General features: G+C 55.2%; 1 protein-coding gene across 1 annotated transcript in view; it reads left to right on the top strand.

The window, feature by feature from the left end:
• The window catches only part of LOC144951404 (uncharacterized), a 96,167-nt gene extending 86,426 nt beyond the window's left edge, over window positions 1-9,741 (top strand). The window contains exons 10-11 of the mRNA XM_078881644.1: window positions 212-1,481; window positions 9,702-9,741. Of these exons, the coding sequence (XP_078737770.1) occupies window positions 212-1,481; window positions 9,702-9,741 (1,310 nt within the window). The remainder of the gene's footprint in view (window positions 1-211; window positions 1,482-9,701) is intronic.
• The last annotated feature ends 3,024 nt before the right edge of the window (window positions 9,742-12,765 follow it).

The raw sequence follows: 12,765 nt of genomic DNA, 5'->3' as shown, positions 1-12,765 counted from the left end.
CACCGTGGCGCCCTTGATCACGATCGGGGAGATGACGGGTAACGAGAGGGCGGGTAACGACGTAACGAAGGGGTAACGACGCGGTGGGCAGCGAGGCGACGGTCGACGGTAACCGCTGCCTCGTCGCTCGAGACGCGCTGGAACGACTCGCGACCCCTCAAAAAACCCGCCGCGCCTTCGTGCGTTCGCCCCCCCCCCTCTCCCCGAGCAGGTAAGCGGCCGCACGAGTGCCAGGTGTGCGCCAAGGCCTTCAAGCACAAGCACCACCTGATCGAGCACTCGCGCCTGCACTCGGGGGAGAAGCCCTACCGCTGCGACCGCTGCGGCAAGCGCTTCTCGCACTCGGGCTCCTACTCGCAGCACATGAACCACCGCTACTCGTACTGCAACCGCGACGGCGGCCTCATCGCCGACGCCGCGGCCGCCGTGGCCGCGGGCGACGGCGACGCCGGTGCCGCCGTGGGGACGCCGCAGAACCTCGCCGGGCCCGGCGACGTCGCCATGATGCTCCTGCACAACGGGGCCGGACTGGGTAACGAGGTGGATGACGAAGAGGATGTGGAGGACGAGGAGGAGGAGGATGACGAGGAGGAGGAGGATGAGGAGGAGGAGGAGGAGGAGGGAATCTACGTGGAGGATGTTGGCACCTGCACGTCGATCAAGGTGGAGGTGAAGAGCGAAGAGGCGGCGAGGGACGAGGTGGGCGGGGAGGCGAGCGGTGGGGCCGAGCCGTCGTCGTGGGCGACGGGGGAGGGAGGAGCGGTGGTGCCCTGGATGGGGGAGGGCGCCTGGAACGTCGAACAGGGGGAGGCGGCGGTTGGTGAGGCTGATGGCGGAGGAGGGGAAAGAGGAGATGGAGTAGGAGGAGGAGGAGGAGGAGACGGAGGAGGAGACGGAGGAGGAGTGCAGGGAGAAGCGTCGCTGGAACTGGGAGAGGAGGAACGCGCACTTGGAGCGGAGCAGGGACTGCGTCAGGCACAGGGAGTTGGGGGTGAGCGGGAAGTCGATGTGGGAGTGAAGGGGGACCTCTTGGAGGAACACAAGGAGGAGCGCGACCCAGGAGCGGAGCTGGGAGAGGAGGAGGAGGAGGGGGGGGAGCAGCTGGGACGAGCGGCAGCAGCAGCAGCAGCAGCAGCAGGAGCAGCAGGTGATGAAGATTCACATCTCATGGACACGTCACAGACGGAGATGCCTGGTGCGGGATGCCCCCGGACTGAGGAAGACGGCGACGGCGAGGAGGAGGAGGTGGAGGAGGTGGAGGAGGAGGTGGAGGAGGTGGAGGAGGAGTTCCCGCGGGAGGATCACCCTCCGGCCGACGACGGCGTGATGGTGACGATCGTTCCGGACGAGCCGGGAGAAGTGCTCGGCGGCGGCGAGGACATCGACTTCATCAAGCTCCTCCTCACCGCCGCGGCCGCCACCACCGCCTCGGAGCGCCCGGCCACCCGGGGGGAGCACCATGACCAGGAGGAGGAGGAGGGGCAGGAGGAGGAGGGGCAGGAGGAGGAGGAGGGGCAGGAGGAGGGTGTCCTCGTAGTCATCGAAGAGGAGGAGGAGGAGGAGCTGGAAGAGGCGATCGATGCGGGTGGAGACCCGGGGAGCCGGCCGATGTCCCACGAGGAGGAGGAGGAGGAGGCGCGGGAGGGCCAAATGGAGGAGCAGGAGGAGGGGGTGGAGATGGAGGAGATGGAGGAGCAGGAGGAGGAGGCGGCCGTGGGTGTAGAGGAGCGCGCCGATGAGATGGAAGCAGAGACCCTCGTCGGCGCTTGTGCCCGAGCGGCGGGCACAAGCGCCGTGCCCCCGTGAGCGCCGCTCTCCCGGCGACCACGCCGGTGGCGGTCGTGGCGTGGCGCTGTCGCGGCGCTGTCGCGGGCGAGAGGTTCCAACTCCAGCGCCGGCTCCTTGCCCTTGCCTCGCTTGCCACCAGCAGCACCGCCACGCCGCACACCCCCCCCCCCCGTGCCACTCCCGACGATGCCTCCTCCTCCTCCTCCTTCTGCTCCTGTCGGACTGAAGCGGCCTCTGCCCGTGGAGGGGCGGCGCGTCTCGCGGCGTCGCTCGCCATCGTCGCGTCCTCGCCCTCCTCCGTTTGTCGTCGCGTGCGTGGCCACGTCTGCCGTCTCTAGAGAGAGCCGTGGGGGGGGGGGGGTCTGGCGCGAACCGACGGACACGACCGCGTTCACTCTGCGCCGTGAGCTCCATCGTTGAGAGGCCCATCCCCTCTCTCCTCCCTGCCGCTCTTCTCCTGCAGTCCGAGTCCGGTCCACGTTGACCACGTGCCCCCCCCTGCTGCTGCTGCCCCCACTACTAGCAGTCACCAGATGCCCTGAACCGAGTCACCACCAACTTCAGACCGTGGGCATCAGTGACCGGGACAGGGAGACCCCCCCCCCCCCTCTGCTCTACCCCCCACTCCTCCTCCTGCTGCCCCTCGTATGCATGGCGAAGATTTCGGCGGGGATTCTCCGCGTGCGTGCAAAAAAAAACAAATGTTGTTGTTCCGTCTTTTCCCCATTTTTTTTTAAACAAAAACAAAAAAACATTCATCGGACAAAAAAAAGAAACCCTCCTTGCCAACGTCGTGAGACCCAGCGAGGCGTCTCCCCCCTGGGCTAAAATGAAGGATGTATTATTATTGTTGTTGTTATATGAGTATTACGGTAACCTTAAAGTGCACGTTTCATCCCGATTAAAAACGCCTCCCCTCAACGAACCTCGATGAGGTTACCCCCCCCCCCTCTCCCCATGGCGTGCATCGTCCGTATATTTTTTAACCGAGATGACCCCGATACTGTTACGACGATGTAGATGAAGATGATGTAGATGTAGGGAGCTCGCCGTGATATCTTCACTGCTTTTACCCAAAAGAAAGCCATTCTGCTCAGGAAACTGCCTCCCTCTGAACCCCCCCTGACCCCTGACCCCCCTCCCCCCTCCCCCCGGGTCCAGTAGGTGTGTGCGCTCGGGGTCGCGATCTTTGTATCTACCCTGGAGAGAGGTGATGATGGTTATGGGGATGGCTGATGGCTGATGATGGATGATGATGATGATGGTGATGAAGGGCGATGTTGGCTGATGATCATCATGGTGATGGATGATGATGATGGTAGATTATGGATGATTATTGATATTGGATGACGTTGGTGGTGGTGGTTAGCTTGGAGCTAGGATAGGGGAATGGGGTGGCAGATGTTGGTAGCGGGCACCTCTTCGCTCGGAGGAGGTGGCACCACCGCTGATCGTGCCCTCGCCACGTTCACACTTTTCCGTTCGCCTCCACGTCACGTGTGCGTGCGGACAGCACTTGCCCCAAACAGTCTGCGTAGGCCGTACGGGGGATCTTTGTCTCTGCGTCAGTGGTTGACGCGTTCCGCTACGAACCCCGGCGACCCGAGTTCGGTTCCCGCTCGGGGCCAAACACCCAGTGACGAGTATCTGAATCTGTTCTGGGCCTCTCCTAGGTCGACGCAGCCTCAAATGACTACCCGGTGCGGTGTGTAAAGCGGCGCTACTGGGGAGACAAAGGTGTCCGGGCGTGGCGCTGGCAACCCACCTTCTCTAAACAGCGCCCTTGCCCCAGCGGTCTGTTGAGGCTACACGTGGGATCTGTGTCGTTGTGTCAGGAACTCAAACGAAGAGTTGTCAGGGGCCAGTTGTCCGCGTGTCTGGTTTTAAATCGGTTCCGCTTTCGCGGTGATTGTTTTTATCAAGTGAACTCGGCTGCCGAGCGTCGTTGGGCAAGAGATGCCCAGTTCCGTTCAGACAAATGCACCCGGCGAATGCACAGCTACTCGCATCCCGAGCAATGGAACACGTCAGTGCAAGCGTGCGCGCGCGTGTGCGCGCAAGTGTGTGCGCGTGCAAGTGTGCGTGCAAGCGTGCGCGCGCGTGTGCGTGTGTGCGTGCAAGTGTGTGTGCGCGCAAGTGTGCGTGCAAGTGTGTGCGCGCGCGTGTGCGTGTGTGCGTGCAAGTGTGCGCGCGCGTGTGCGTGTGTGCGCGCAAGTGTGCGTGCAAGTGTGCGCGCGCGTGTGCGTGTGTGCGCGCAAGTGTGCGTGCAAGTGTGTGCGCGCGCGTGTGCGTGTGTGCGTGCAAGTGTGCGCGCGCGTGTGTGCGTGCAAGTGTGTGCGCGCGCGTGTGCGTGCGCGTGAGTGTGCGTGCAAGTGTGTGCGCGCGCGCGTGTGTGCGTGCGTGCGTGCAAGTGCGTGTGTGTGTGTGGGGGGGAGCGGTGGCGCAGCGGTTAGTGCTACGCTGCGCTGCGAACCCCGTGATCCGAGTTCGATTCCCGCTCGCGGCCCAACACCGGTGACGATTATCTGAGCCGGTCAAAGGCCTCCCCTAGGTCGACTCAGCTTCAAATGAGTATCTGGGTGCGATGTGTGAATATCGCCCCTGGGGAGACAAAGGCGACCGAGCGTGGTGCTGGCCACCCACCCCCTCGTGCGCTGTGCCGGCCTTCACAGGTGCTGCTCCTCGCTAACAGCACTTGCCCCTACGGTCTGTTAAACATACACGGTGGGGGGCGGGGGGTGGGTCGTTGTCTTCGTGTGCATGTGTTACCTACGCGTGTGTGTGTGTTTGTGCCATTTGTCCCGGGGGGGGGGGGGTAGCCCCCTTGCCATCCGCCCATCTTGGCGTGGCCGCGTTTGTTGATGTCCGAGTTGGCACTGCGAGACGTCGCCTTGAGCGCTCATCCGGCCTGTCTGAGCCCGGGACCCGCGTGTGTCCGTGCCCTTCCCCCCCCATCTCCCCCCCCCCCTGCTGTCCCCAAATCTCCCCGTCTCTCCATACCCCTCTCTTTCTGTCTCCCTGTCTCTGCCCCCCGTGTGAGCGTCTTCACAGAAGCGTGTCCGCTATGAGCCAAACCTGTTCCTGTTGCCGCGATTACTACCAGTATTATTATATTACTACAGTATTTCTCGTATGATTATGATTATTGCAGTATTATCTTTATTATTTAAGGATTTAAGTGGGCCATATTCGTACAGTATTGCTGTAACAGTGTTTTAAGGGCGCCGAGAGTGAGAGAGACGCCGACGCCGCCGCCAAAAATAGCGAGCGCGGTGAATTTTGTTGGGGGGGGGGGGATTAATGAATCCACCTGTGTGGAGTCGCGTTGCGTTTTACAGAGCCTCGACCTCGATGCTAACGATCGACGCGTAATATTCGGTCCGGCGGTGAGGAATGTCGGTAACCAAACACAGCGGACAGTTCGTCTCACCTCCTGTGTGTGTGTGTCTCTCCTCCTGAAGCGTCAAAGTGTTGTTCTGCTAATCCCATCAACCACAAGATTCTGGGGGGTTGGCTTGTGCGTCTATCTTATTCAACACGGGCACACACACAAACAAAATCTCTGGACCGGTTTCGGCTAAACGGTGTCTCATCAGCAAGCAGCAGCACGGTGAGGCTTTGCTTAAACCGATGTCTGTGAACTGACCAGATGTGTGTTGGCAAGGGCCGGTTTTGACATGCAGTGTCTCATCAGCAGCACGGTCAGGCTTTGCTTAAACCGATGTCTGTGAACTGACCAGATGTGTGTTGGCAAGGGCCGGTTTTGACATACAGTGTCTCATCAGCAGCACGGTCAGGCTTTGCTTAAACCGATGTCTGTGAACTGACCAGATGTGTGTTGGCAAGGGCCGGTTTTGACATGCAGTGTCTCATCAGCAGCACGGTCAGGCTTTGCTTAAACCGATGTCTGTGAACTGACCAGATGTGTGTTGGCAAGGGCCGGTTTTGACATGCAGTGTCTCATCAGCAGCACGGTCAGGCTTTGCTTAAACCGATGTCTGTGAACTGACCAGATGTGTGTTGGCAAGGGCCGGTTTTGACATGCAGTGTCTCATCAGCTGCACGGTCAGGCTTTGCTTGAACCAATCCTGGTGAACGGCCCAGATGTTTCTTTGGCAAGGATCCTCTCTGTTGGACGGCGGGTCCGAGCGAGACACCGAACTGGGTTCTGGCACGCGAACGCAAAACAGTAATCGAGTGTCGTTGTGGAGAATGCTTAACTCAACTGTTAAACTGATGGGGGTTTTTTTTGACCAGGTAAGGCTCCAACTGAGCTGTGTAGGTCTTTTTCAGAAGTCTCCTGCCCAGAAATGACAGCCCGACGAAGTGGCTTATCGTCATCACGTGGACATTTATAGCAGCAGCCAAATAATTCTAAACGCGTGGTGGTGATGCTGATTCTCAATGTGGGGGGAAAACCCGGAGGACCCCGGAGAAAAATCCACGCGACCACGGGGAGAGAGAGACACGCAAACTCCACATATACAGCAGCAGGCATCAGGGTCGGGATCGAACCCACGACCTCCTGCACACCAGGCGAGGTAGTTAACATCTCTTAGCCACCGTGATGATGAAAGAGACACGCAAACTCCAATTATACAGCAGCAGGCATCAGGGTCGGGATCGAACCCACGACCTCCTGTATACCAGGCGAGGTAGTTAACATCTCCTAGCCACCGTAATGATGATGAAAGAGAGAGACACGCAAACTCCACATATACAGCAGCAGGCGTCAGGGTCTGAATCGAACCCACGACCTCCTGTATACCAGGCGAGGTAGTTAACATCTCCTAGCCACCGTGACGATGATGAGAGAGAGAGACACGCAAACTCCAAATATACAGCAGCAGCAGGCGTCAGGGTCGAGATCGAACCCACGACCTCCTGTATACCAGGCGAGGTAGTTAACATCTCCCCACATCTCTTGTTGCGTGTAGTCACTTTAAGATGTTTCTTGTTCATGTTTTTTTGTTTTGTTGCGGTTGCACCCGAGTCAAGAGCCGCATGGCTCACAGGGATACATACCTAATAAATGAAACTGAAAAAAACCCACCGTGGCACCCGCGTGCTATGCGGGCGTCTCCTGACGTCAGCTACGGGAGAGACGTTTTTTTTCAAACGTCTCTGCAACGTTACCCGCCGCGACGGGCTGAACGTGCGTGGCTTCGTCAGCTGAGAGACAGCTGATGATCAAAACAGCGTCGAGAACCCCCCTCGGCTGCTCGTCATCGCCCCCCCTACCCCCGTGATTGGCTGCCGGGTTTGCCAAACAGTAGCCAATCAGAGATGCCAAAATGCATTTTTGAAATTCAAACGAGGGGGGGGGGGTCCGTTCTTAACACCCCCCCACCCCCCCCATCTGCACCCCCCCCCCAACCTCTCCCCGACCCCATCTGAACCCTGTTTCCACATCCCCCAGAAATCAGTGCATAATTCGTCATGACCTCTGACCCACCCCCCCCTGCTCAAGTGGTACGCTCCAGACTCCCTGGCGACCACAATGGGCCGGTCCGTCCACAGCTCCACGTCAAGCCCCACGTCTGTCTGTGGTTGTCCGTCTTGTGTCTGTCCGCTGGGGGTCTGCCATCGTGCGTCGCTTGGATGTTCACTGCGGTGTCTGTCCGGCTGTCCCACCCTCCGCATGTCCCGCTAGTTAGAACTAATAACTATCTTTTATTTCACCAGGTAAGGCCACACTGAACAGCTGTGTAGTTACTCTTTGGTTATTTCGGTAAAGTGACGTATAAAGATAAAATAATAAACTAAATACTAGCATACGACGTTTCGATTGCAACACAAGCAATCGTCATCAGGTATAAATGAAATAGAAACAAAAATCTAGCCAGAAACATATAGGCAGACATATAAGCAGACAGATATCACAGAGATACATAGAGAGAGAGAACAAAACATAGGCGCACAGAGAAAGAACGTCTCTGTGACGAGGCCTTTTTATTTGACCAGGTAAGGCCACACTGAACAGCTGTGTAGTTACTCTTCAGAGGCGACCTGCCCGTCACAAATGACGGCTCGACGAAGTGGGATTATCATCACGTACAAATTCACAGCAGCCAAATACTCTACATGCCTGATTCTAAATGTGGAGGGAAACAAAAACAGAGGACCCGGATACAAATCTATGCGACCACGGGAATAATATGTAAACTTCAAATATATAGCGGGCATGAGGGTCGGGATCGAACCCACGACCTCCTGTGTACCAGGCGAGGTGGTTAACATCTCCTAGCTACCGTGATGATGATGAGAGAGACACACAAACTCCAAATATACAGCAGGCGTCGTCAGGCTCGGGATCGAACCCACGACCTCCTGTGTACCAGGCGAGGTAGCTAACATCTAGCCACCTTGAAAATGATGAGAGAGAGAGAGACACGCAAACTCCAAATATACAGCAGGGTCGGGATCGAACCCACGACCTCCTGTAGACCAGGCGAGGTAGTTAACATCTCCGAGCCACCGTGACAATGATGAGACAGAGACGCACACACTCCAAATATACAGCATACATCGTCAGGTTTAGGATCGAACCCACGACCTCCTGTGTACCAGGCGAGGTAGCTAACATCTCACCACTCCCCATGCTTGGTAAGGACGTGGGTCGCCGGTTGCGTGAATGCCGGGAGGGGTCAGTAGCCCTCTTCCTTACTGAGCGATGAACCCAAGTCAAACAAAACAATACCCTGGTCTCCGGGGTTATCAGCTGGTCAAACAAATACATTTGGCGGACAGCCACACGCACACATTAGTTGCTTGGCTCAAATTGTAAACGTTGTTCATTTACTCTCCAACACACCGGTGGGTTGAAGTAGTAAACTAATTGGCGTTTTGTTTACGTGGCAAATCCCTTACTGATTAGCTGTTTCGGGTGGTGGAGGGTTACGACACGACATTTATACTCTTTCGGTAAAGTCACGTAGAAGGGAAATAATAAAAATTACACATTATAAAAAAATTCTCACGACGTTTCGGCCACAACGCAAGCAGCCGTCCTCAGGTGAAGAACAGGAACAGGTCTGTCGGAAAGACAGCGTCTGAATTACGTCTGAATGACGCTGTCTTTCCAACAGACCTGGTCTTCACCTGAGGACTGCTGCTTGCGTTGTGGCCGAAACGTCGTGAGAATTATTTTATTATGTTTTAATTTTATTATTTTATTGCTTCCCTTCTACGTGACTTTACCGAAAGAACCAAGAAGATGAATCCCTGCAGTCACGAAAGCTTTAAATCGAAATTTAATTATATTTTATTACGTTTTATTTTTATTATTTTATTACTTCCCTTCTACGTGACTTTACCGAAAGAACCAAGAAGATGAATCCCTGCAGTCACGAAAGCTTTAAATCGAAACATTCAAGTATGATTCAAGCAGACTACATTTTTTTCAGGCGCAACCCGATTGCGTTGAACGTGGTGGTCGGGCAAGCGTGCAACCTCGATTCCAGCGGAACCCAAAAAAGTTTCCGGTGCGCCGCGCTCAAAGCAGTTGGCGCGCGGTGGCGAGGTCGCCGGATGACTTTCACCGTGACGACCTCTTGACCTCTTGACCTTCAGTGAACTTTCGTGGGTGCGTTGTTTTTTTTTCCTTTCTCTCGCAGCAGCAAAAAAAAATTAAATAACCCCCCCCCCCCCCCCACATACGACGGCATTGTTTTAGGCTTTTAAATGATCAACTTTGCACCACCGTGTTTGAATTCCTTGATCGGGAGTCAATTGACCTTTGGACAATCTATGGACGGCTCGATCTTGTACGAAGCGAAGGTGGGACCGACGTCAACATTCGAGGTCAATTTTCGATCGGGGATTCATTTCTCACGGGATATTTTCTAGGGCCCCCCAAATCCCATCCCATTCTCTCGCGCCCCCCTACCCCCCGCCCGCCGGTGCCATTCCAGAAACCTGGCAGGGGGACATTTTCTGGAGCTCAGCCCTTGACAGCTCCGGGTGAAATGCAGCCCTGGTGTTTTAACAATCAGGAGTTTTAACCGGAGCAGTTGTTACTTCAGCGCTAACCGGAAGCACGTGTGTAGCCTGTAGACTCGTCTGATTTGTATTATTATCGTTGGTTAATGTTCGCGATGGTTTATCACAGAGTAGTTTGTGTGATGTTAAGATTGTTTTTATTGCCAGTGGGGCTTCTGGGATAGGTCACGGATCGCCAACTCCACCACCGTCGGCACGCACACCATCCACAGTAGCGTCACCACCACCATCACCACCAGCACCACCATCACCACCACCACCACAATCACCACCACCACCATCATTAGTACAACCATCACCACCAGCACCACCACCACAATCACCACCACCACCATCATTAGTACAACCATCACCACCAGCACCACCACCACAATCACCACCATCATAAGTAAAACCATCACCACCAGCACCACCACAACAATAACCACCATCATAAGTAAAACCATCACCACCACCACCACCACAACAATCACCACCATCACCACCATCATAAGTAAAACCATCACCACCAGCACCACCACAACAATAACCACCATCATAAGTAAAACCATCACCACCACCACCACCACAACAATCACCACCATCACCACCATCATAAGTAAAACCATCACCACCACCACCACAATCACCACCATCATAAGTAAAACCATCACCACCACCACCACCACAATCACCACCATCATAAGTAAAACCATCACCACCAGCACCACCACAACAATCACCACCATCACCACCAGCACCACCATCACCACCACCACAATCACCACCATCATTAGTACAACCATCACCACCAGCACCACCATCACCACTCCCATCACCTTCAGCAGCAGCAGCAGCACCATCGCTGCCTGTAAAACACCATCACGGGCACCAACCACCAGTACCGCCACGACCAACAGCGGCCACCTTCATCGCTTGCTTGGTACTTGGACAGGTGACCACCAGGGCTTGCCAGGGGTTGTAGGCTCAGGGCTACCAGGTGGCAACCGGGAGATGTGTCAGCGGTGTCACCCCCTCTGGGTTTCCTCCAGCTCCCTGCGGTGTTCTCTCACAGGATGCCAAACTCTCAACTTAATTTTAGAACTTTCGTGACTGCAGGAATTATTATTTGGTTCTTTCGGTTAAGTCACGTCTAAAGATAAAATAATAAATTAAATTAAATAATAGAATTAAATAATAGTATTCTATTATTTAATTTAATTTATTATTTTATCTTTAGACGTGACTTAACCGAAAGAACCAAATAATAAACTCTCAACTGGAAAGGAATTCACCAAATATCCCAAGGTAGCAGTACCCTCATTAAAAAAAGAGTCTTTTGAGACTCATTGAAAGCTGTGTTGGACAAAAAACAAAATTGGCACCATTATTATTTGGTATCATAATCGCCACCTACTGGTCCTAACCGCGTCAGTGGTTTCCTGCATGGTCGGCACGGTTTAAAAAATAAATAATGATGGTGATGAGAGGTGGTGATGCCACCACGAGTTTGTGACGAGGGTGGTGGTGGTGGTGTGCATCAGCGTGCGTTGGGTTCGTGAAGAGGCCGATGGAAGGGAAATTTTGGAAGCGCAGGGCGTGTGGGTGGGGCGGTGTGGTTGGGTTGATAATAATCATACAAAATTTAAAACGTTGCCCTCTGCCCCCACTCGGCGCGCGCCACCGCATGTTGCCATAACACGCGGCCGTCACTGACGCGTCGTCGGTTCTTCGCGGCGTGCGGCAACGCGACGTGAGTTCGACTTCTTTCGCGCCGTACGTAGCCAACCGTGGAAATCGGAGGTGTCGGTGATAGGGCGGGAGGACGACTAAATAACACGCGCAAAGTTTTTTTTTTAATGTCCCGACGTTTCGCTCTGTGTTGTTACGGAAGCTGCCGGAACAACGCGAGGAGCATGAACCACCATCACGCGACACCCCCCCCCCCCCCCCCGGTCAACCCCGCAGCAGCAGCGGCAGCAGCAGCGGCGACGGCTTCTGTGTCTGAGCCATCGAACAAAGTCGGCGGTCACCGCATCATCGTCGCGCGGCGCTTTCAGATGCGCCGGTTCTGCGGCCGTCTGGAACGCTCTGCCCTCGCCGATGTCAGGAAGCCGCTGGGAGCTGCGCACTTTTAAATCATCATCTTGTCTTCTTGGTTCTTTCGGCGAAGTCACGTAGAAGGGAAATAATAAAGTAATAAAAATAAAACATAATAAAATACAATTCTCACGACGTTTCGGCCACAACGCAAGCAGCCGTCCTCAGGTGAAGAACAGGTCTGTCGGAAAGACCTGGTCTGTCGGAAAATCTGTCGGAAAGACCTGTTCTTCACCTGAGGACGGCTGCTTTCGTTGTGGCCGAAACGTCGTGAGAATTGTATTTTATTATGTTTTATTTCTATTATTTCCCTTCTACGTGACTTTACCGAAAGAACCAAGAAGATGAATCCCTGCAGTCACGAAAGCTTTAAATCGAAATCATCATCTTGGTTGACAAACTCATCTCTTCAGAACTCCCTTCACGTGTTTAGCGTGTTGCCCTTCCACCCCCGCACCTCCGATAACCATTGGCACGGTTGGCTACGTACGGCGCGAAAGAAATCCCACGCACGCGCGTACACACAGCGCGGCAACATCACTCCCCCGCTCGCCCTCGCTGGGACGCGGTGGTCACAAATCCACGGCGGGGGTCACGTGGGCAGAATGCCACGTGGGGTTGGGGTAGTGGGCAGAGGTCACAATCGGGTACCCGATACCCGTACCCTACCCGATACCCGGCTACCCGTACCCGGCCGAGTACGGGTAGCCGTTTGCGACCCTGGTGCGGCCGGGTACGGGTAGGCCGTGAGTCACTGGTGAGTCACCGTGATTTTCACTCATTTCCCAACGTCTTGTCTCTTCTCACAATTCAAGTTCCTAGAATCAACCCACCCGCGCCTGCAACATGGCTTCATCCCAGAGGTCGCAATCGGGTACCCGTACCCTACCCGATACC

This window comes from Lampetra fluviatilis, chromosome 62 (assembly GCF_964198595.1).
Source record: "Lampetra fluviatilis chromosome 62, kcLamFluv1.1, whole genome shotgun sequence".
NCBI classification, from domain to species: Eukaryota; Metazoa; Chordata; class Hyperoartia; order Petromyzontiformes; family Petromyzontidae; genus Lampetra; species Lampetra fluviatilis.
The sequence above is the reverse complement of the archived record's forward strand: the minus strand, read 5'-3'. Positions and strand labels throughout refer to the sequence as shown.